The following is a 24135-nucleotide window of genomic DNA, read 5'->3' on the forward strand; positions in this document are numbered from 1 at the left end:
GTTCCAGTGAAAAAGCTCGAGGAACAGCACCTCATCTTCCGATTAGGCACTCTACAGCCTTCGGGACTCAATATTGAGTTTAATAATTTCAGACCATGAGCCCCATTTGTTTTGTTTATTTTGTTTATTAATTATTTTTTTAAAAATATATTTTCTTTTTTAACCATGTGCCAGTCTTAAACTTAATTTTTATGTTTTTGCTTTCGTACACAGCTGTTCATTATTCTGCCCTTAGCTCTCTCTGGACTTGTGCTTTGTCTTTTGCTACAACTACTTAGCACTCCATAGAACCACAGAACCATTGAAAAATTATGGCACAGAAAGAGGCCATTCAACCCATCGTGTCTGCGCCGGCAGAAAAAACTAGCCACCCAATCTAATCCCACCTTCCAGCACCTGGTCCGTGGCCTTACAGGTTACATGTCCAGGTACCTTTTAAATGAGTTGAGGGTTTCTGCCTCCACCACCGATCCGGGCAGTGAATTCCAGAAACCCACCACCCTCTGGGTGAAAAGGTTTTTCCTCATGTCCCCTCTAATCCTTGTACCAATCACCTTAAATCTGTGCCCCCTGGTAACTGACCTCTCCACTGGGGAAACAGGTCCTTCCTGTCTACTCTGTCTAGGCCCCTCATAATTTTGTACACCTCAATTAAGTCACCCCTCAGCCTCCTCTGTTCCCAGGAAAACAACCCTCGCCTATCCAATCTTTCCTCATAGCTGCTTCTTTCAAGCCCTGGCAACATTCTTGTAAATCTCCTCTGTACTCTCTCCAGAGCAATTATGTCCTTCCTGTAATGTGGCGACCAGAACTGTACGCAATACTCCAGTTGTGGCCTAACCAGCGTTTTATACAGTTGCAGCATCACATCCCTGCTTTTGTATTCTATACCTCAGCCAGTAAAGGAAAGTATTCCATATGCCTTCTTCACCACTCTATCTACCTGTCCTGCCACTTTCAGGGACCTGTGGACATGCACTCCAAGGTCTCTCACTTCTTCTACCCCTCTCAATATCCTCCTGTTTATTGTGTATTCCCTTGCTTTGTTTGCCCTCCCCAAATGCTTTACCGCACACTTACCTGGATTGAATTCCATTTGCCACTTTTCCGTCCACTCAACCAAACCATTGATATCATTCTGAAGTCTACAGCTATCCTCTTCACTATCAACTACACGGCCAATTTTTGTGTCATCTGCAAATTTCCCAATTATGCCTCCCACATTTAAGTCCAAATCATTTATATCACAAACAGCAAGGGACCCAACACTGAGCCCTGTGGAACGCCACTGTAAACCCCTTTCCATTCGCAAAACATCCGTCGACTACTACCCTTTGTTTCCTGTCACTGAGACAATTTTGGATCCATCCTGCCATATTCCCCTGTATTCCATGGGCTTTCATTTTACTGACCAGTCATCCATGCGGGACCTTGTCAAATGCCTTCCTAAAATCCATGTAGACCTCATCCAATGCATTACCCTCATCAATCCTCCTTGTTACTTCCTCAAAAAACACAATCAAGTTAGAAAGACATGACATAAAAACAAGAAATGCTGGAAATACTCAGCAGGTCTGGCAGCATCTGTGGAGAGAGAAGCAGAGTTAACATTTCAGTCAGTGATTATTGATTATGAGAGTAAATTGGCAAGAAATATAAAAACAAACAGTAAGAGCTTCTACGGGTATATAAAAAGGAAGACAGTAGCTAAAGTAAGCGTGTGACCCTTAGAGGACAAGACTGGGGAATTAATAACAGAGAACAGGTAAATGGCAGATAATTTAAACCAATATTTTGCATCGGTCTTTACGGTGGAGGATACTATAAACAGCCCGACAATAATAAATGAGCAGGGTTTAAATAGGAGAGAGGGACTTGTAACAATCTCTATCAAGAGGGAAAAGGTGCTGGACAAACTGATGGGACTAAGGGCAGGCAAGTCGCCAGGACCTGATGGCCTGCATCCAAGGGTTTTAAAAGGGGCTGCAGAGATAGTGGAGGCATTGGTCGTAATATACCAGAACTCACTGGATTCCGATAGGGTGCCAGCTAATGTGACACCCTTATTTATTGTATTCATCTGCTCTATCCTCCTATTCCTATACTCACAAGCACATGGCACCAGGAGTTTCTTTTTCTTTTTCTTTCTTTTGGGCCTCCTTATCTCGAGAGACAATGGATACGCGCCTGGAGGTGGTCAGTGGTTTGTGAAGCAGCACCTGGAGTGGCTATAAAGGCCAATTCTAGAGTGACAGGCTCTTCCACAGGTGCTGCAGAGAAATTTGTTTGTTGGGGCTGTTGCACAGTTGGCTCTCCCCTTGCGCCTCTGTCTTTTTTCCTGCCAACTACTAAGTCTCTTCGACTCGCCACAATTTAGCCCTGTCTTTATGGCTGCCCGCCAGCTCTGGCGAATGCTGGCAACTGACTCCCACGACTTGTGATCAATGTCACACGATTTCATGTCGCGTTTGCAGACGTCTTTATAACGGAGACATGGACGGCCGGTGGGTCTGATACCAGTGGCGAGCTCGCTGTACAATGTGTCTTTGGGGATCCTGCTGTCTTCCATGCGGCTCACATGGCCAAGCCATCTCAAGCGCCGCTGACTCAGTAGTGTGTATAAGCTGGGGATGTTGGCCGCTTCAAGGACTTCTGTGTTGGAGATATAGTCCTGCCACCTGATGCCAAGTATTCTCCGAAGGCAGCGAAGATGGAATGAATTGAGACGTCGCTCTTGGCTGGCATACGTTGTCCAGGCCTCGCTGCCGTAGAGCAAGGTACTGAGTACACAGGCCTGATACACTCGGACTTTTGTGTTCCGTGTCAGTGCGCCATTTTCCCACACTCTCTTGGCCAGTCTGAACATAGCAGTGGAAGCCTTACCCATGCGCTTGTTGATTTCTGCATCTAGAGACAGGTTACTGGTGATAGTTGAGCCTAGGTAGGTGAACTCTTGAACCACTTCCAGAGCGTGGTCGCCAATATTGATGGATGGAGCATTTCTGACATCCTGCCCCATGATGTTCGTTTTCTTGAGGCTGATGGTTAGGCCAAATTCATTGCAGGCAGACGCAAACCTGTCGATGAGACTCTGCAGGCATTCTTCAGTGTGAGATGTTAAAGCAGCATCGTCAGCAAAGAGGAGTTCTCTGATGAGGACTTTCCGTACTTTGGACTTCGCTCTTAGACGGGCAAGGTTGAACAACCTGCCCCCTGATCTTGTGTGGAGGAAAATTCCTTCTTCAGAGGATTTGAACGCATGTGAAAGCAGCAGGGAGAAGAAAATCCCAAAAAGTGTGGGTGCGAGAACACAGCCCTGTTTCACACCACTCAGGATAGGAAAGGGCTCTGATGAGGAGCCACCATGTTGAATTGTGCCTTTCATATTGTCATGGAATGAGGTGATGATACTTAGTAGCTTTGGTGGACATCCGATCTTTTCTAGTAGTCTGAAGAGACCACGTCTGCTGACGAGGTCAAAGGCTTTGGTGAGATCAATGAAAGCAATGTAGAGGGGCATCTGTTGTTCACGGCATTTCTCCTGTATCTGACGAAGGGAGAACAGCATGTCAATAGTCGATCTCTCTGCACGAAAGCCACACTGTGCCTCAGGGTAGACGCGCTCGGCCAGCTTCTGGAGCCTGTTCAGAGCGACTCGAGCAAAGACTTTCCCCACTATGCTGAGCAGGGAGATTCCACGGTAGTTGTTGCAGTCACCGCGGTCACCTTTGTTTTTATAGAGGGTGATGATGTTGGCATCGCGCATGTCCTGGGGTACTGCTCCCTCGTCCCAGCACAGGCATAGCAGTTCATGTAGTGCTGAGAGTATAGCAGGCTTGGCACCAGGAGTAATCCAGAGAATACAACCTTTGAGGTCCTGCTTTTTAATCTGCTATCTAGCTCCCTAAATTCTTGCTGCAGGATCTCATCCCTCTTTCTACTTATGTGGTTGGTACCAATGTGTACCACGACCTCTGACTGACCCTTCAGAATGTCCTACAGCCACTCCATGACATCCTTGACCCTAGCACCAGGGAGGCAACATACCATCCTGGAGTCATGTTTGCGTCCACAGAAACGCCTATCTGTACTCCTTACGATAGAATCCCCTATCACTATAGCTCTCCCACTCCTTTTCCTCCCCTCTGTGCAGCTGAGCCACCCGTGGTGCCACAGACTTAGCTGCTCAGGGGAATGCAGCAAAAGCTATCTCCCGCAACAGTATCCAAAGTGGAAAATCTGTTAGAAAGGGAGATGGACCCTGGGGACTCCTGCACTACCTGCCTAGTTCTTCTACTCTGCCTGGCAGTCACCCATTCCCTTTCTGCCTGAGCAGTCTTTACCTGCGCAGTGACCACCTCCCTGTACATGCTATCCATGATGATCTCAGCCTCGCGGATGCTCCACAGTGTCTCCAGCCTCTGCTCCAGATCCGAAACGCGGATTTCGAGTAGCTGCAGCTGGAGAGACTTCCTGCACAAGTGTTCACCCTGGACACTGGAAGTGTCCCTGACTTCCCACATTGCACAAGAGGAGCACTCCACGTTGCCGAGATGCCTGCCATGACTTAGTATTAATTTATCCCCTTAAATTACCCAACAATTAGATTATTTACAATAGGGTCCTTGATTCCCTAAAAAAAAAACACTACCTACTTTATTTAAAATATGGGTCTTTGTCAGGTTGGGAAGCTGTAACTAGTGGGGTGCCACAAGGATCGGTCCTAGGGACTCAACTATTTACTATCTATATCGATGACTTGGAGGAAGCAACAGAATGTAATGTATCCAAATTTGCTGACGATACAAAAATAGGTGGGAAGGCATGTTGTGATGAGGACACAAAGAATCTGCAAAGGGATATCAATAGGTTAAGTGAGTGGGCAAAAACTTGGCAGATGGTGTTCAATGTGGGAAAGTATGAGGTAATCTACTTTGGTAGGAAGAATAAAAAGGCAGATTATTATTTAGATGGCAAAAGACTACAAAATACTGCAGTACAGAGGGATCTGGGTGTTCTTGTGCATGAAACACAAAAGGTTAGCATGTAGGTACAACAAGTAATTAGGAAGGCAAATGGAATTATTGCTAGGGGGTTAGAGTTTAAAAATAGGGAAGTCTTGTTACAACTGTACAAGGTGTTGCTGAGGCCACACCTGGAGTACTGCATACAGTTTTGGTCCCCGTATTTAAGGAAGGATATACTAGCATTGGAGGCAGTTCAAAAAAGGTTTACTAGGCTGATATAAAAGCAAAATACTGCGGATGCTGGAAATACTCAGCAGGTCTGGCAGCATCTGTGGAGAGAGAAGCAGAGTTAACGTTTCAGGTCAGTGACCCTTCATCAGAACTGGCAAATATTAGAAATGTAAAAGGTTATAAGCAAATAATGCGGGGTGGGGCAAGAGATAACAAAGGAGAAGGTGTAGATAGGACAAGGTCACAGAATAGCTGACCAGAAGGTCGTGGAGCAAAGGCAAACAATATGTTAATGGTGTGTTGAATCGCAGTGGTGTGTGCAATTGCAGGAGGTGTAATACCTGCCCATTTACCTCCTCTCTCCTCACTATCCCAGGCCCCAAACACTCCTTTCAGTTGAAGCAGCGATTTACTTGTACTTCTTTCAATGTAGTATACTGTATTTGCTGCTCACAATGTGGTCTCCTCTACATCAGTGAGACCAAACGCAGACTGGGTGACCACTTTGCAGAACACCTCCGCTCAGTCTGCAAGCAGGACCCCGAGCTTCCGGCTGCTTTCCATTTCAACACTCCCCCCTGCTCTCATGCTCACATCTCTGTCCTGGGATTGCTGCAGTGTTCCAGTGAACATCAACACAAGCTCGAGGAACAGCATCTCATTTACCGATTAGGCACACTACAACCTGCTGGACTGAACATTGAGTTCAATCATTTCAGAGTGTGACGGGCCCCCCATTTTACTTTTATTTTTAGTTATTTTTTTTTCCTTCTTTTTAATTTTTTTGTGTTTATTTTATTTTATCTTAGTTTGTTCAGTTTGCTTACCCACTGTTTTTTTCATGTTTGTACTTGCGGCTGTTCAATTTTCAGTCCGTTAACACCCTGTCTGTACTAATGCTTTGTCTTTCAACACACCATTAACATATTGTTTGCCTTTGCTCCATGACCTTCTGGTCAGCTATTCTGTGACCTTGTCCTATCTACACCTTCTCCTTTGTTATCTCTTGCCCCACCCCCATTTTACTTGCTTATAGCCTTTTACATTTCTAATATTTGCCAGTTCTGATGAAGGGTCACTGACCTGAAACGTTAATTGTTTCTCTCTACACAGATGCTGCCGGACCTGCTGACTATTTCCGGCACTTTCTGTTCTCATTTCAGTCATAGCAAATGGTTATTTTTCAGGCTGGAGGATGGTAGACAGTGGTGTTTCCCAAGGGTCGGTGCTGGGACAACTGCTTTTTTGCTATATATAAATGATTTGGATCTTGGAATACAGAGTAGAATCTCAACATTTGCTGATGACACCAAACTTGGAGGTGCGGCAAACAGTGAGGATGATATGAACCACCTGCAACAGGTCATAGATAGGCTAGCAGAATAGGCAGACAAGTGTCAGATGGAAAAAAATACTGACAATGTGAGGTGATGCATTTTGGCAGAAGGAATAAGAACAGTCAATATATATACTTAATGGCACTGTTCTAAAGAGTGTGCAGGAACAGAGGGACCTGGGGGTGCATGTGCATCGATCTTTGAAGGTAACAGGACATTTTTTTATTTCATTTTTTTATTTTAGAGATACAGCACTGAAACAGGCCCTTCGGCCCACCGAGTCTGTGCTGACCATCAACCACCCATTTATACTAACCCTACAGTAATCCCATATTCCCTACCACCTACCTACACTAGGGGCAATTTACAACGGCCAATTTACCTGTCACCTGCAAGTCTTTGGCTGTGGGAGGAAACCGGAGCACCCGGCGAAAACCCACGTGGTCACAGAGAGAACTTGCAAACTCCGCACAGGCAGTACCCAGAATCGAACCCGGGTCCCTGGAGCTGTGAGGCTGCGGTGCTAACCACTGTGCCACTGTGCCGCCCATAATTGAGAGAATGGCTAGTAAAGCATTTGGGATCATGGACTTCATAAATAGAGGCATTGAGTACAAAAGTAGGGAAGTGATGCTGAACCTTCACCATATGGACTGCAGCAGTTCAAGAAGGCAGCTTTGCCAGCAACACACTCTGTAAATGAATAAAAAAAACACTAAACATGGATTTGATGATAATTCCAGCATCGTTTTGACTGAAAGATTGGTTTGTGCCGATGGAGCAGAGAGAAAAGGAATGGCAGTAATTGAGAATCAGATGCTGCCAAGGATGTAGGGCTGGAGAAGGGATTTGAAGTGGAGAAAATTCACTCTGAAGTTGATTCGTTGGGTTACTCTGAGCCCGTTGGTGGAGGTGGAAATAACGGGCTGCTGAGACCATGAAGCTGTCAGATTGCTGCAAAATCCCATCTGTCCTTTAGGCAGGAAACCCGCTATCCTTACCCGTTCTGCTCTATATGTAACTCCAGTTCCACACCAGTGTGGTTGACTGTTAATTGCACTCTGAAGTGGCTTAGCAAGGCACTCAGTTTAGAGATGGGCAATAAATGCTGGCCTTGCCAGTGATGTGAGAACGAATATAAGGAAAAAACATCAGCCAGGGTTCCTTGTGCTGATCATTACCCAGTGACTCCTGCTATTAAATACACTTGTGTAGATACTGGTCCAGCTCAGCTGTGATACTGCCAATACTCACTGTCTGTGCTTGTGGAGCTGGACCCCAGTTAAAGACAATGCCTTCAGAATAGGAGCGAAAACGGGAAACATAAAGGGAGCTGCAGCTGGTAGAATAAGGGACAGGTAAAGTGAATAAGGACTCACCTCTGGGTCTCGACTCCCCGGCTGCAGGTGTACTCTGGAGGATAGTATGGAGGAGGAGGTATAGGAGGGATGAACTCATCCAAATCCAGTGGTTGCTGCAGGACTGTACCAAGGGGTGATACAGACTCAGGATTTGGAGCTCTCAGTCTCTGTGGAATAAGCTGTCAGGAAGGCTACGTGAGAAGCATAATGATGTAAAAGGACAGAACCGTCTAGCAGAATGACATGTTTGGGATTGAAATTGTTTGAGAGCAGTTTCCCTGTTACAGAACCTATCATTCACTGATTACATCCTGACACCCACACATCTATCACTCCCCACAAAACAGCAGAAGATGTGAAGCTGATCCAGAGGAGAATTCACATGCTCTGGGGTTTCCCAGTAGCAATTTGACAATTCCAAACGAAGTCTTGAAGGTAGGAATCAAATCGCCCTCTGCCTGTCCACAACTTTCTCAAGGGCAATTAGGGATGGGTAATAAATGCTGGCCATGCCAGCAATGCCCACATCCCACAGGTGAATTAAAAAAGGAGAAACAGGGACAAGCTTTAGTGCTTTTACTATCCTGTCACCCTGGTGAGTGCTACCATGTTATTCCCAAATGTGGCACAGACAATTCAAAGTCCAATTGTGCTTTGTGGGGCTGGTTAAACATGATCCAAACGTGTCTGGCTTGTGACTCAATCTGCTTAAATTAAATCTATATCAGATGTGTAACAAAACACTGAGCATCATGTTACACAGATGTGAAATTTTACTGATTAAAGCCACACATAAACTTATTTGGAGTGGAGGCATCACAATGTGATATAGGATATCGAAAATGCAAGCCTGGTTGAACAGATTCAAGTGAAAACACCCAAAATCCTCCTCCCCAGGAGACTGCCTCTTACTGCAGTGTTGTTCCGTGGGCCAAATAACCATTCCTCCCTCACCTGCATGTGTCAAGAGGCTATTCTACTACAGAGGGTATCAAGAGCCTGATCACTCACCATACACACACGCATCTCATCAGTAACCTCAGAAACAGGAACCTTAGGCCCAATCATTCCCTCCTACTGCTGGCTGGCAGTCAGCCTCAGACAAGGATGGAGATTGGGATCCCCCTGAAGTGTGTGGTTCAGTGCCAGACTGGACGGGGGCATTTAACACAGTCAGCCACTTGGCCCAGGTACCTCTCCACTCAGTGGGTTTCAGCAGTGAGCAGTTCATTCCTGCAGATCAGGAAAGAGCCCGGACAAGGCCCAGAAATACCCCTGTGTGCACTGAGTTAGTTCACTGGGACACTGGGACTGGGTTAGAGTTAAAGGTTGCACCTCAACAACAATCAGCTTCTCCAGGGGTCAACACTCGGGAGGAGGTGGCATAGTGGTAATGTCACTGGACTAATAATCCAGAGCCCAGGCTAATTCTCTGGGGACATGGGTTCAAATCCCACCGTGGCAGATGGTGAAATTTGAATTCAATTAATAAATCTGGAATTTTAAAAAAAAGCTAGTCTAATGACCATGAAACCATTGTCAATTGTTGTAAAAATCCATCTGGTTCACTAATATCCTTTGGGGAAGGAAATCTGCCATTCTTACCTGGTCTGGCCTATATGTGACTCCAGCCCCACAACAATGTGGTGGACTCTTAAATGCCCTCTGAAATGGCTTAGAAAGCCATGTATCAAAAACCGCCAGCACTGTTGGTGTACCTACACCCCAAAGAATGCAGTGGTTCATGAAGGCAGCTCACCACCACCTTCTCAAGGGAATTAGGGATGGGAAATAAATGCTGGTCTAGAAAGCGACGCTCAATCCCACAACCGAATAAAAAAAAACCTAGAGGAGTATAAAAAGTGTACGGGTGAAATTAAAAAGAAAATTAGAAAAGCAAAGAGAGGGCATGAAAAAAATATTGGCAAGTAAAATCAAGGAAAACCCAAAGATTTTTTAAAATATAAATACTGTAACATGTGCTTCTGTATTTTTAAGTTCTTTTTTGAGGACTCATGTATTTTAGAGCTGAGTTACAGAGAGGTCTAGCTTTGAAAACAAACAGTTACTGGAAGGCACCCATTTTCAAATAATTACACAGCAGGGGTTGGTTGTTTTTGACTTGGGGAAAATGTTTGCAGAGAAGTGACAGGTCAAGATTTATAGAGGTCAGGAGACTTGTCTCTTGTGACATTGTGTACGGTTTTGCTTTGGACAGCGAGTTGGGATATGGACAATGGTTTGAAAAGACAGTTAGAGGAAACTTTCCAAGAAGAACAAACCACCCCAATTTAGTCTGTTCCAGCAGTTTGGAAAACGCCTGCCGGTTTCCCATCTCTCGAGGAGCTGAAAAGCAAGTGTAAGAAGCAGACTGAAACTATGGTTCCATTCCTCTTGTAAAGCATGTGTCTGAAACCTCTGTTGCTGCATTTCCTGGAAGCTTACCCAAACTAATCTTCAACATCACCTGAAAAAGAACTGATCTAGGAAGATCCCAGTGACAGCTGTCTATACGCATTTGGGCGCCAAACCAAAACAAAGGACATCTTTCCATATCATCTCTTTCTTAAAGAATTAGTAAGTAACTAACCCAAGTGGGTTTTTTTGTCTTTTTTTTTGTAATAGAGCTCTAAAACACAAATCCCTTTATTTTTCCGGTTAACCGGTATACATGTGTGAGTGTGAGGGGCTAAGGTAAAAAGGGAACTTTAATATTTCAATCTGTGTGTTTATCCTTTACTTCATTACTGGTTAAGACTTGTTATATTATTTTGTTATTTATTAAAGAAACTTGGTTGGTGTTTTATTCTGGGATAAAAATAGAGTCTATGATTGACCATATCGGTAAGTAGAAAACGTTTTAAATATATGTTGTGACCGGTGGAGAAGTGGAACAAGAATAAACAGTGCACTTCTCCCGCCTCGGGCGTAACAATACGTAAAGAGCAAGAGGATAATTAAAGAGTGGGACCTATTAGGGACCCTAAGGGTAACCTGTGTGTGGAGGTGGAGGTGGAGGACGTTGGTATGGTTCTGAATGAATATTTTGCATCTGTTTTCAGAATAGTGAGGGACGATACAGACATTGCAATCAGGGATGAGGAGTGCAAAATATTAGATGACATTAACATAGAGAGGAAGTATTAAGGGGATTAATATCCTTGAAAGTGGATAAATCCCCAGGGTGGACAAAACACATCCTAGGCTGTTAAGGGAAGCAAGAGAAGAGGCTCTGCCTATCATTTTCCAATCCTCTGTGGCTACAGGTGAGGTGTCAGGGGACTGGAGGGCAGCTAACATAGGAACACAGGAAACAGGAGCAGGAGTAGGCTATTCGGCCCATCGAGGCTGCTCTGCCATTCATAGCTGATCTTCTACCTCAATGCCATTTTCACACTATATCCCTATATCTGTTGATGCCTTTAATATCTAGAAATCTAGCGATCTCTGTCTTGGATATAATGTCTGATTCTCCACAACCCTCTAGGGTCGAGAATTCCAAAGATTTACCACCCTCTGATTGAATTCCTCCTCATATCAGTCCTAAATGGCCTACCCCTTATTCTGAGACAGTCCACTGGTTTTAGATACCCCCCGCCCCCCAAGCTAAGGGAAACATCCTTCCTGTATTTACCTTGTCGAGCTCTGTAAAAATTTTGTAAGTTTCAATGAGATCACCTCTTATTCTTCTAAACTCTAGAGAATACAGGCCCAGCCTCCTCAATCTCTCCTCATAGGACAATCCCGCCATCCCGAGAATCAGTCTGGTGAACCTTCGTTGCACTCCTTCTGGCGAGTATATCCTTCCTTAGATACGAACATACGAATTAGGAGCAGGAGTAGGCCACTCGGCCCCTCGAGCCTGCTTCGCCATTCAATAAATTCATGGCTGAACTTGTTTCTCCACATTCCCACCTACCCCCGATAACCTTCCACCCCCTTGCTTATCAAGAATCTATCTACCTCTGCCTTAAACATATTCAAAGACTCTGCTTCCACCGCCTTTTGAGAAAGAGAATTCCAAAAACTTACGACCCTCAGAGAAATAATTTCTCCTCATCTCGGTCTTAAATAGGCGAACCCTTATTTTTAAACAGTGACCCCAGTTCTAGATTCTCCCACAAGGGGAAACATCCTTTCCACATCCACCTTGTCCAAGGCCCCTCAGGATTTTATATGTTTCAATCAAGTCACCTCTTACCCTTCTAAATTCCAGCGGATACAGGCCTAGCCTGTCCAATCTTTCCTCATAAGATAGCCCGCCCATTCCAGGAATCAGTCTAGTAAACCTTCTTTGAACTGCTTCCAGCGCATTTAAATAAGGCGACCAATACTGTACACAGTACTCCAGATGTGGTCTCACCAATGCCCTATTTAATGTAGCATAACCTCCCTACTTTTGTATTCAATTCCCCTCGCAATAAACAATAACATTCTATTAGCTTTCCTAATTACTTGCTGTACCTGCATACTAACCTTTTGCGATTCATGCTCTACGACACCCAGAACCCTCTGCATCTCAGAGCTTTTCAATCTCTCACTATTTAGATAATATGCTTCTTTGTTATTCTTCCTGCTAAAATGGACAACTCCACATTTTCCCACATTATACTCCAACTGCCAGATTTTGCCCACTCACTTAACTGATCTATATCCCTTTGTAGCCTCATGTCCTCTTCACAACCTACTTTCTTACCTATCTTTGTGTCATCAGCAGATTTAGCAACCATACCTTTGGTCCCTTCATCTAAGTCATTTATATAAGTTGTAAAAAGTTGAGGCCCCAGCACAGATCCCTGTGGAACACCACTCTTTGCCAACCAGAAAATGACCCATTTATGCCACTCTGTTTCCTGTTAGCTAGCCAATCTTCTATCCATGCCAATATGTTACCCTCTACACCATGAGCTTTTATTTTTTGCAATAAACTTTCATGTGGCAGCTTATCAATTGCCTTCTGGAAATCTAAGTACAGTACATCTACTGGTCCCCCTTTATCCACAGCACATGTTACTTCTTCAAAGAACTCCAATAAATTGGTTAAACATGATTTCCCTTTCACAAAACCATGTTGACTCTGCCTGATTACCGTCAATTTTTCTAAGTGCCCTGCTATAACGTCTTTAATAATAGCTTCTAACATTTTCCCTAAGACAGATGTTAAGCTAACTGGCCTGTAGTTTCCTACTTTCTGTCTCCCTCCCTTTTTGAATAAAGGAGTTTCATTAGCTATTTTCCAGTCTAGCGGAACCTTCCCTGAATCTAGGGAATTTTGGAAAATTAAAACTAATGCATCAACTATCTCATTAGCCACTTCTTTTAAGACCCTAGGATGAAGTCCATCAGGACCCAGGGACTCGTCAGCCCGCAGCTCCAACAATTTGTTCAGTGCCAGTTCCCTGGTGATTGTAATTTTCTTGAGTTCCTCCCTCCCTTCCATTTCCTGACTTACAGCTAATTCTGGGATGTTACTTGTATCCTCTTATACTGGAGACCAAAACTGTACACAATACTCCAGGTGCAGTCTCACCAAGGCTCTATACAACTGCAGCAAGACTTCTTTATCCCTGTAGTCAAATCCCCTTGCAATAAAAGCCAACATACCATTTGCCTGCCCAATTGCTTGCTGCACCTGCACGTAGCTTTCAGTGACTCATGAACAAGGGCACCCAGGTCCTTTTGGACATCAACACTTCCCAATCTCTCACCATTTAAGAAATACTCTGCATTTCTGTTTTTCCTACCAAAGGGGATAACTTCATATTTTGTCACATTATATTGTCTGCCATGTTCTTGCACACTCACTTAGCCTGTCTAAATCCCCTTGAAGCCTCTTTGCAACCTCCTCTAAACTCACATTCCCATCTAGTTTTGTGTCATTAGTAAACTTGGAAATATTACATTTGGTCCCCGCATCCAAATCATTGATATTGATTATGAACAGCTGGGGCCCAAGCACTGATCCTTGCAGTACCCTACTAGTCACAACCTGCCAACCTGAGAATGACCCATTTATTCCTACTCTGTTTTCTGTCCGTCAACCAATTCATCAATGCCAGTATATTACCCCACTCCTATGTGCTCTAATTTTGCTTACTTCTGGTGTGGCACCTTCTAGTAAGTCTTCTGAAAATCCAAATACACCACATCCACTGGTTCCCCCTTATCTATTCTGCTAGTTACATCCTCAGGAAACTCCAACAGGTTTCTCAAACATGATTTCCCTTTCGTAAGTCTATGTTGACTCTACCCAATCCTACAATTATTTTCTTAGTGTCCAGTTATCACATCCTTTATTTATAAGAGATTCTCACATTTTCTCTACTACTGATGTCAGACTAACAAGGTCTGTAGTTCACCATTTTCTCTCTCCCTCCTTTCTTAAATAGTGGGGTGACATTTGCTACCTTCCAATTTGCAGGAACCATTCCAGAATCTATAGAGTTTTAGAAGATGATCACCAATGCATCCACTATCTCTACAGGCACCTTTTTCAACACTCTGGCATGTAGATCATCAGCTCCATGTGAGTTATTAACTTTCAGTCCCCTTAATTTCTCCAGTACTACTTTTTTATAATCCTAGTTTCTTTCAGTTCCTCATTCTTGCTAGTCCCTTGGCTCTTTTGTATTTCTGGGAGAATTTTTTGTATCTTTCTCTGTGAAGACAGACATAGTATTTGATTAGTTTCTCCGCCATTTCCTTATTCCCCATTATAAATTTTCGTGACTCTGCCTGTATTGGACCCACATTTGTCTTTGCTAATCTTTTTATTTTTACATACCTATAGAAGCTCTTACAGTCTGTTTTTATGTTTCTCGCTAGTTTATTTTCAGATTCCATTTTCCCTTTCATCATCAGTTTCTTAGTTCTCCTTTGCTGAAGTCTAAAATGCTCCCAATCCTCAGGCTTACCACTTTTTTTTGGCAACTTCATAAGCCTCTTTTTTGATCTAAGTCAATCTTTGATTTCTCACTATCTACATCAGACCAGTGGGAGTCATTCAGAAAGAAAATAGTGAGAGTTCAGGCCAGCATGTTCCCATAAAGGTGAAGGGTAGGACCAACAAGTCCGGGGAACCCTGGATGTCAAGGTATAGAGAGGATTGGATAAGGAAAAAAAGGAGGCTTATGGCAGATTCAGAGTGCTGAAAACAGCAGAGGCACTAGAGGAATATAGAAAGTGTAGAGGGTACTTAAAAAAGTAATTAGGAGAGCGAAGAGGGGACATGAAAAAACACTGGCGGGCAAGATAAAGGAAAATCCTAAGGTGTTTTAGAAGTATATTAAGGGCAAGAGGATAACCAGGGAAAGAGTAGGGCCCAGTAGGGACCAAAGTGGCAATCTGTGTGTGGAGCCGGAGGACATAGGTGAGATTTAAAATGATTACTTTTCATCGGTGTTCACTATAGAGAAGGACGATGCAGGTGTAGAGAACAGGGAGGGGGATTGTGATATATTTGAACAAATTAGTATTGAAAGGGAGGAAGTATTAGTTGTTTTAGCAGGCTTAAAAGTGGATACATCCCCAGGCACAGACAAAATGTATCCCAGACTGTTATGTGAGGCAAGAGAGGAGATAGCAGGGGCTCTGACACAAATTTTCAACTGCTCTCTGGCTACAGAAGAGGTGCCAGAGGACTAGAGGACAGTGAATGTGGTACCATTATTTAAGAAGGATAGCAGGGATAAACCAAGTAATTACAGGCCGGTGAGTCTAACATCAGTGGTAGGGAAACTATTGTAAAAATTTCTGAGGGACAGGATTAATCAAGAATATTCAGCATGGCTTTAGATACATAGAGAGATACAGCACTGAAACAGACCCTTCAGCCCACTGAGTCTGTGCCGACCAACAACCACCCATTTATACTAATCCTACATTAATCCCATATTCCCTACCACATCCCCACCTTCCCTCAATTCTCCTACCACCTACCTAAACTAGGGGCAATTTACCATGGCCAATTTACCTAGCAACCTGCAAGTCTTTGGCTGTGCGAGGAAACCGGAGCACCTGGCGGAAACCCATGGGGTCACAGGTAGAACTTGCAAACTCCGCACAGGCAGTACCCAGAACTGAACCCGGCTCACTGGAGCTGTGAGGCTGCGGTGCTAACCACTGCGCCACCCATTGTCAGGGGGAGATCGTGTCTAGCAAACTTGATTGAATTTTTCGAGGTGACTAGGTGTGTAGATGAGGGTAAAGCAGTTGATGTAGTCACATGGACTTCAGTAAGGTTTTTGATAAGGTCCCGCATGGGAGATTGGTTAAGAAGGTAAGAGTCCATCGGATCCAGGGCAATTGGAAAATTGGATCCAAAATTGGCTTAGTGGCAGGAGGCAGAGGGTGATGGTCAAGGGTTGTTTTTGCGATTGGAAGCCTGTGACCAGTGGTGTACCACAGGGATCGATGCTGGGACCCTTGCTGTTTGTAGTGTCCATTAATGATTTAGACGTGAATATAGCAGGTATGATCAGTAAGTTCACAGATGACACGAAAATTGGTGGTGACGTGAATAGTGAGGAGGAAAGCCTTAGATTACAGGACAATACAGATGGGTTTGTAAGATGGGCGGAGCAGTGGCAAATGGAATTTAATCCTGAGAAGTGTGAGGTGATGCATTTTGGGAGGACTAACAAGGCAAGGGAATATACAATGGATGGTAGGACCCTAGGAAGTACAGAAGGTCAGAGGGACCTTGGTATACTTGTCCATAGATCACTAAAGGCAGCAGCACAGGTAGATAAGGTGGTTAGGAAGGCATATGGGATACTTATATTCTATGCCTCGGCTAATGAAGACAAGAGCAGGGAGGTTATGATGGAGCTGTATAAAATGCTAGTTAGGCCACAGCTGGAGTACTGTGTACAGTTCTGGTCACTACACTATAGGAAGGATGTGACTGCACTGGAGAGGGTGCAGAGGAGATTTACCAGGATGTTGTCTGGGCTGGAGCATTTCAGCTATGAAGAGAGACTGGATAGGCTAGGGTTGTTTCCTTAGAGCAGAGAAGGCTGAGGGGGGACATGATGGAAGTATATAAAATTATGAGGGGCATAGATAGGATAGATAGGAAGAAACTTTTTCCCTTAGCGGAGGGGTCAATAACCAGGGGGCATAGATTTAAGGTAAGGGGCAGGAGGTTTAGAGGGGATTTGAGGAAAAATTTTTTCACCCAGAGGGTGGTTGGAATCTGGAACACACTGCCTGAATGGGTTGTAAAGGCAGGAACCCTCACAACATTTAAGAAGTATTTAGATGAGCACTTGAAATGCCATAGCATACAAGGCTATGGGCCTAGTGCTGGAAAATGGGATTAGCTAGGTGCTTGATGGCTGGCATGGACACGATGGGCCGAAGGGCCTGTTTCTGTGCTGTATACCTCTATGACTCTTCCTGTTGGGTTTTTGTGCCTCAAAGGAATGTATATTTGTTGTAAATCATGTATTAATTCTGTAAATGCCAGTCATTGCTTGTCTACCGTCATACCTTTTAATGTAGTTTCTCAGTCTACCACAGCCAGCTTGCCCCTAATATCTTCATAGTTTCCTTTGTTTAGATTTAAGACACTAGTTTTGGATTGAACCGCATCATTTTCAAACTTAATGTAAAATTCTATCATATTATGGTCACTCTTCCCTAAAGGCCCCTTTACAACGAGATTATTAATTATCCCTTTCTAACTGCACAATACTAGATCTAAAATAGCCTGATTTTTACTTGGTTCTTCAACATACTGTTCTAGAAAACCACCTCATATACATTCCAGGAATTGGTCCTCCACAACATTAGTGCTAATCAGGTTTACCCAGTCTATGTGTAATTTGAAGTTCCCCATAATTACTGTATTACCCTTGTCACATGCACCTCTAATTTCCTGATTTATACCATGTCCTACAACACCACTACTGTTTAGTAGCCTATAAATAACTCCCACCAATGTTTGCTGCCCCTTGCTGTTTCTTAGCTCCACCCAAACTGATTCTACATCTTGAACTTCCAATCTAAGATCCTCTGTCACTAATGTACTGATTTCTTCCTTTATTAACTGCGCTACCCTACCTCCTTTTCCTTTTTGCCTATCCTTCTTAAATTTCCAATACCCTTGAATATTCAGTTCCCAGCTTTGGTCACCCTGCAGCCACATCTCTGTAATGGCAGTTAAATCAGAACCATTTACTTCTATTTGTGCTGTCAATTCATCTACCTTGTTATGAATGCTGCGTGCATTCAGATAGAGTGCATTTCATTTTGCCTTTTTAACATTTTTCCGTATTTTCACCCTATTTGATGCTGGCCTTTGTTTCGGCTGCCTTCCAATTTCGTTTACTACTTTTCTTCCTACCATTACCAACTTTGTTTCTCTCCTATCTGAAATCCCTCTCAGGTTCGCAACCCCCTGCCAAGCTAGTTTAACATTGTACAATTGTGCAAAAAAGGGAGAAAGGGATAGTCAGCCAAACCTCAGTGGTGGGAACATTATTGGGAAAAAAATCTGAGGGACAGGATACATCTTCATTTCAAAAGCCATGAATTTATCAAACTCAGCACAGATTTGTTCATGTCTGACTATATGATTTAATTTTTTGAGGAGGTAACAAGGAGGGTTGATGAGGGTAATGCATTTGATGGAGTCGATTTGCATTTTAGAAAGGCTTTTGATCAGGGGAATGTTTTGGCAGATGGAGTATAATGTGGTAAGTGTGAACTTGTCCACTTTGGCCAGAAAAATAGAAAAGCAACATATTATTTAAATAGACAGAGATTGCAGAACTCCGAGATGCAGAGGGATCTGGGTGTCCAAGTACACAGAACACAAAAAGTTCATATGTAGGTACAGCACATGATTAAGAAGGCAAATGCAATGTTGTTGTTTATTGCAAGGGGAATGGAATATAAAAGTGAAGATGTTTTGCAACAGTTGTACAGGGCATTGGTGAGACCACATCTAGATTATTGTACAGTTTTGGTCTCCTTACTTAAGAAAGGGTATAATTGCATTGGAAGCAGTTCCGAGGAGGTTCGCCTGACAAATTCCTGGGATGAAAGGGTTACCTTATAAGGAAAGGTTAGACAGGTTGTATCTGTGTTCATTCGAGTTTAGAAGGATGAGAGGTGATCTTATGGAAACATATAAGATCCTGAGGGGACTTGACAGGGTGGATGTTGAAAGGACATTTCCCCTTGTGGGAAAGACGAAAACTAGGGGGCACAGTTTAAAAATAAGACGTCTTCCATTTAAGATAGAGATGAGGAGAATTTTTTCTCTCAGAGGGTCGTGAGTCTGTGGAACTCTCTTCCCTGGAGAGTGGTGGAGGCAGGGTCATTGGATGTTTTTAAGGCAGAGTTAGAAAGATTCTTGATAAACAAGGGAGTTGGCAGGAAAGTAGAGTCGAGTCCAAAAACAGATCAGCCATAATCTTACAGAATGGCAGAGCAGGCTCGAGGGGCCGAATAGCCTACTCCTAAGTTCATATGTATATACGTATGTTTGTATGTATATGGCAGACTTTTCACGACAGTAAAAGCCCATGGGGATCCAAGGCAAAGTGGCAAGTTGAATCCAAAATTGGCTCAGAGGTAGGAAGCAAAGTGTATTGGTCGATGGATGTTTTGGTGGCTGGAAAGCTGTTTCCAGTGGGGTTCTGCAGGGCTCAGAACTAGGTCCCTTGCTTTTTGTGATATCTTTCTTCTTCTTTGGCCTCCTTGTCTCGAGAGACAATGGGTAAGCGCCTGGAGGTGGTCAGTGGTTTGTGAAACAGTGCCTGGAGTGGCTATAAAGGCCAATTCTAGTGGCAGACTCTTCCACAGGTACTACAGATAAAATTGGTTGTCGGGGCTGTTACACAGTTGGCTCTCCCCTTGCGCTTCTGTCTTTTTTCCTGCCAACTACTAAGTCTCTTCGACTCGCCACACTTTAGCCCCGCCTTTATGGCTGCCCGCCAGCTCTGGCGATCGCTGGCAACTGACTCCCACGACTTGTGATCAATGTCACATGGCTTCATGTCGCGTTTGCAGACGTCTTTAAAGCGGAGACATGGACGGCCGGTGGGTCGGATACCAGTGACGAGCTCGCTGTACATTTTGTCCTTGGGGATCCTGCCATCTTTCATGCGGCTCACATGGCCAAGCCATCTCAAGCGTCGCTGGCTCAGTAGGGTGTATATGCTGGGGATGTTGGCCGCCTCGAGGACTTCTGTGTTGGAGATACGGCCCTGCCACCTGATGCCAAGGATTCTCCGGAGGCAGCGAAGATGGAATGAATTGAGACGTTGCTCTTGGCTGACATACGTTGTCCAGGCCTCGCTGCCGTAGAGCAAGGTATTGAGGACACAGGCTTGATACACTCGGACTTTTGTGTTCTGTGTCAGTGCGCCATTTTCCCACACTCTCTTGGCCAGTCTGGACATAGCAGTGGAAGCCTTTCCCATGCACTTGTTGATTTCTGCATCGAGAGACAGGTTACTGGTGATAGTTGAGCCTAAATAAGTGAACTCTTGAACCACTTGCAGAGCGTGGTTGCAGATATTGATGGATGGGGCATTTCTGACGTCCTGTCCCATGATGTACGTTTTCTTGAGGCTGATGGTTAGGCCAAATTTGTTGCAGGCAGCCACAATCCTGTCGATGAGTCTCTGCAGACATTCTTCACTGTGAGATGTTAATGCAGCATCGTCAGCAAAGAGGAGTTCCCTGATGAGGACTTTCTGTACTTTGGTTTTCGCTCTTAGACGGGCAAGGTTAAACAACCTGCCACCTGATCTTGTGTGGAGGAAAATTCCTTCTTCTGAAGACTTGAGCGCATGTGAGAGCAGCAGGGAGAAGATGATCCCAAACAGCGTTGGTGCGAGAACACAGCCCTGTTTCACACCACTCAGGATAGGAAAGGGGTCTGATGAGGCACCGCTATGTTGAATTGTGCCTTTCATATTGTCATGGAATGAGGTGATGATACTTAGGAGCTTTGGTGGACATCCCATCTTTTCTAGTAGTCTGAAGAGACCACGTCTGCTGACGAGGTCAAAGGCTTTGGTGAGATCAATGAAAGCAACGTAGAGGGGCATCTGTTGTTCATGGCATTTCTCCTGTAGCTGGCGAAGGGAGAACAGCATGTCAATGGTGGATCTCTCTGCTCGAAAGCCACACTGTGCCTCAGGGTAGACACGCTCAGCCAGCTTCTGGAGCCTGTTTAAAGCGACGAGTGAAGACTTTCCCCACTATGCTGAGCAGAGAGATTCCACGGTAGTTGTTGCAGTCACCGCGGTCACCTTTGTTCTTATAGAGATATACATGTGATATACATCAATGATTTGGACTTGAACGTAGGGGGTATGACTAAGAAGTTTTCAGATGATACAAAAATTGGCCGCAGGGTTGATAATGAAGAAGAAAGCTGTAGACTGCAAGAAGGTATCAATGGACTAGTCAGGTGGGCCAAACAGAGAGAAATGGAGTTCAATCCAGAGAAGTGTGAGGTAATGCATTTGGAGAAGGCCAATAAGGCAAAAGGAACACACGGTAAATGGTAGGATATTGAGAAGTGTAGAGGAACAGAGGGACCTTGGAGTGCATGTCCACAGATCCCTGAAGGTGGCTGGACAGGTAGATAAGGTGGTCAAGAGGGAATACTTGCCTTTATTAGTCGAGGCATAGAATATAAGAGCTGGGAGGGTTATGCTGGATCTATATAAAACACTGGTTAGGCCACAGCTGGAGTACTGCGTGCAGTTCTGGTCACTGCACTATAAGAAATGTGATTGCACTAGAGAGGGTACAGAGGAGATTTCAGAGAATGTTGCTTGGACTAGAGAATTTTAGTTATGAGGAAAGATTGGATAGGCTAGGGCTATTTTCTTTGGAACAGTGGAGGCTGAGGGCAGACCTAACTGAAGTGTATAAAATTATGAGGATCTCGGTACAGTGAATAGGAAAGCCCTATTCCCCTTAGTTAAGGAGTCCATAACCAGGAGGCATAGATTTAGAGTAAGAGGTAGGAGGTTTAGAGGGGATTTGAGGGGCATTTATTCACCCTGAGAGTGGTGAGGATCTGGAACTGACTGCCTGAAAGGTTGGTATCGGCAGAAACCCTCACAGCATTTAAAATGTACTTGGATATGCACCTGAAGTACTGAAAACTAAAAGCTGGAAAGTGGGGTTAGGCTGGATGGCTACTTGTCGGCCAGTCTGGACGGGCCGAATGGTTTCCTTACATGCTGTAAATTTCTATGAAAGGAGAGAGAAAAATTGGGGGAAAACGTGTTTACAGTATTGTTTTAAATTAAATCACGATGAATTAATATTAAATGGAGCCAAGACAGTATATGATAGAAACATAAGCTATTATATATAGCTTTTCAAAGCACTTCACAACAATGGATTAGTTTCGGAGGGCAGTCACTGTCATCTCGCCGTGGATGTTCCCCAGAATCAGTATTACAAGATCCCACAAACAGCTGGTGCTGTCAGGACTAACTCCCCTGCTTTTCTTCAAATAGCACCATGGAATATTATACATCCATATGACAGAGCAGACGGGGCATTGGTTTATCGTCTCATCCTAAAGACGACACCTTTGACAATGCAGGACGCCCTCATTACTGCACTGGGAGTGTCAGCTTAGTTCATGTGCTCAAGTCAGGAGTGGAACCTGAAATCAAACTTCTGATTCATTGAGCCAGAGCTTATACTTGTAATAACTATGTTAAATGGGTTTTAACCAATAATGCAAAGATTGGGGCCTGCTATAATTCCCAGACGTCTGAGTTAAAGGACTCTCCTTCCTTCAGGCCACTTCTACTCACTACATCCTTTCCAGCTGACCTACCCCAAGACCACAACTGAACCAGCCCAGGCACAATGTGATCTCCTGGTATTGTATCGTTCTACGTGTGTATTGTATGAAATCAGATGTGATCTACTGTCTCCTACTCTAGCTCTTTTCTTTCCTCCACCAAACTGTGATTTCTCATCTCCCTCAACCAACCCCCCTGCCCTAACTACTCAAAAATCCTCACTGAACAAAACATGTCTTTCTTTTTTTTGCTGGAGGCTGCGCTGAGGATTCTGAACAAGAAAGAAGGATTTGAACTGCAGGAGAGGTGCATTCGGTACATAGTGGGTGGGCCTCCTAATACCCTGTCTGCACACTCATTTATATACAATGGATCACAGCAAGGCAATAAAAGAGGGAGCTCCGGTAGGTATAATATGTAGACACAGGCTTGTTAGAAATTCTGCCTCTCCATTATTGAACAGACACTTACCATCTGCATAATGTCAGCCGTGACCATCTGCATACAGCACATCGCAGTAGCCAGGGCACATACGATGGTAGAGATGACATTCAGTGCACAGATGCTGAATAAAAGATCCTGTGGAGAGAGGGGCCAGGATATTAAGCTCTGCACAAAACAGCAGGCCCAGCGCAGCTTAAACATATTTAATGGCCCAATGGCCCGAAATAACCATCACTGCTCACTCTGTTCCCAATACAAAGCACTTACCCCAATGTCTAAATGAATCTCTGGGATAACATTTGAAGGATACAGGGTGAGGTTTCCAAGTGCTGCTGTATGAACTGTTATGAGAGTGCTTCTATTTTTTTGTAAAATATATTTTTATAGTTGAATTATGGACATTGATCCATCTGGAAGCTTGAAGAGATGCTGAACTTTGTTTTTTTTAAAGGCAGGTCACCAGAAGGTTTTTGGACTGAGCTTGAAAACAAACAATTACTAGAAGGCACCTGTCAGCAGATAATTACCCAGCAGAGGTTATTTTTGACTTGGGAAAAGATGTTTGCAGAGAGTGACAGGTCAAGATTTATAGAGGTCAGGAGGCTTGTCTCTTGTAACATTGTTTATGGTTAGCTTTGGATAGTGAGTTACTATATGGAAAATGGTTTTAAAAAGACAGTTGGAGTGTAAACTGCTTGGAAGACAGTTGGTTTTTGTCTGCCAAGGAAACCCAGCTCATCTCTTTCTCTCCTTTTGAAAGAAACCCTGCGTGTCCAGTATGTCAGTCTCCTTTTTCCTCCTGTATTTGAACATACAAATTAGGAGCAGGAGTAGGCCACTCGACCCCTCGAGCCTGCTCCACCATTCAATAAGTTCATGGCTGAACTGATCCCTCCACATTTCCACCTTCCCCTGATAACCTTCCACCCCCTTGCTTATCAAGAATCTATCTACCTCTGCCTTAAAAATATTTAAAGACTCTGCTTCCACTGCCTTTTGT

At 44.1% G+C, this 24135-nt stretch overlaps 1 protein-coding gene across 7 annotated transcripts in view; it reads right to left on the bottom strand.

The window, feature by feature from the left end:
• Positions 1 to 24135, bottom strand: part of fam189a1 (family with sequence similarity 189 member A1) — a 117295-nt gene that overhangs the window by 14013 nt on the left and 79147 nt on the right. For all 7 annotated transcript variants that reach the window (XM_068015673.1, XM_068015676.1, XM_068015675.1 and 4 more), the window contains 2 exons: positions 23163 to 23270; positions 7915 to 8075 (listed from right to left, as the gene is read on the bottom strand). In XM_068015673.1, coding sequence (XP_067871774.1) covers positions 7915 to 8075; positions 23163 to 23270 — 269 coding nt within the window. The remainder of the gene's footprint in view (positions 1 to 7914; positions 8076 to 23162; positions 23271 to 24135) is intronic.

Source organism: Heterodontus francisci, chromosome 35, assembly GCF_036365525.1.
Source record: "Heterodontus francisci isolate sHetFra1 chromosome 35, sHetFra1.hap1, whole genome shotgun sequence".
Classification (NCBI taxonomy): Eukaryota; Metazoa; Chordata; class Chondrichthyes; order Heterodontiformes; family Heterodontidae; genus Heterodontus; species Heterodontus francisci.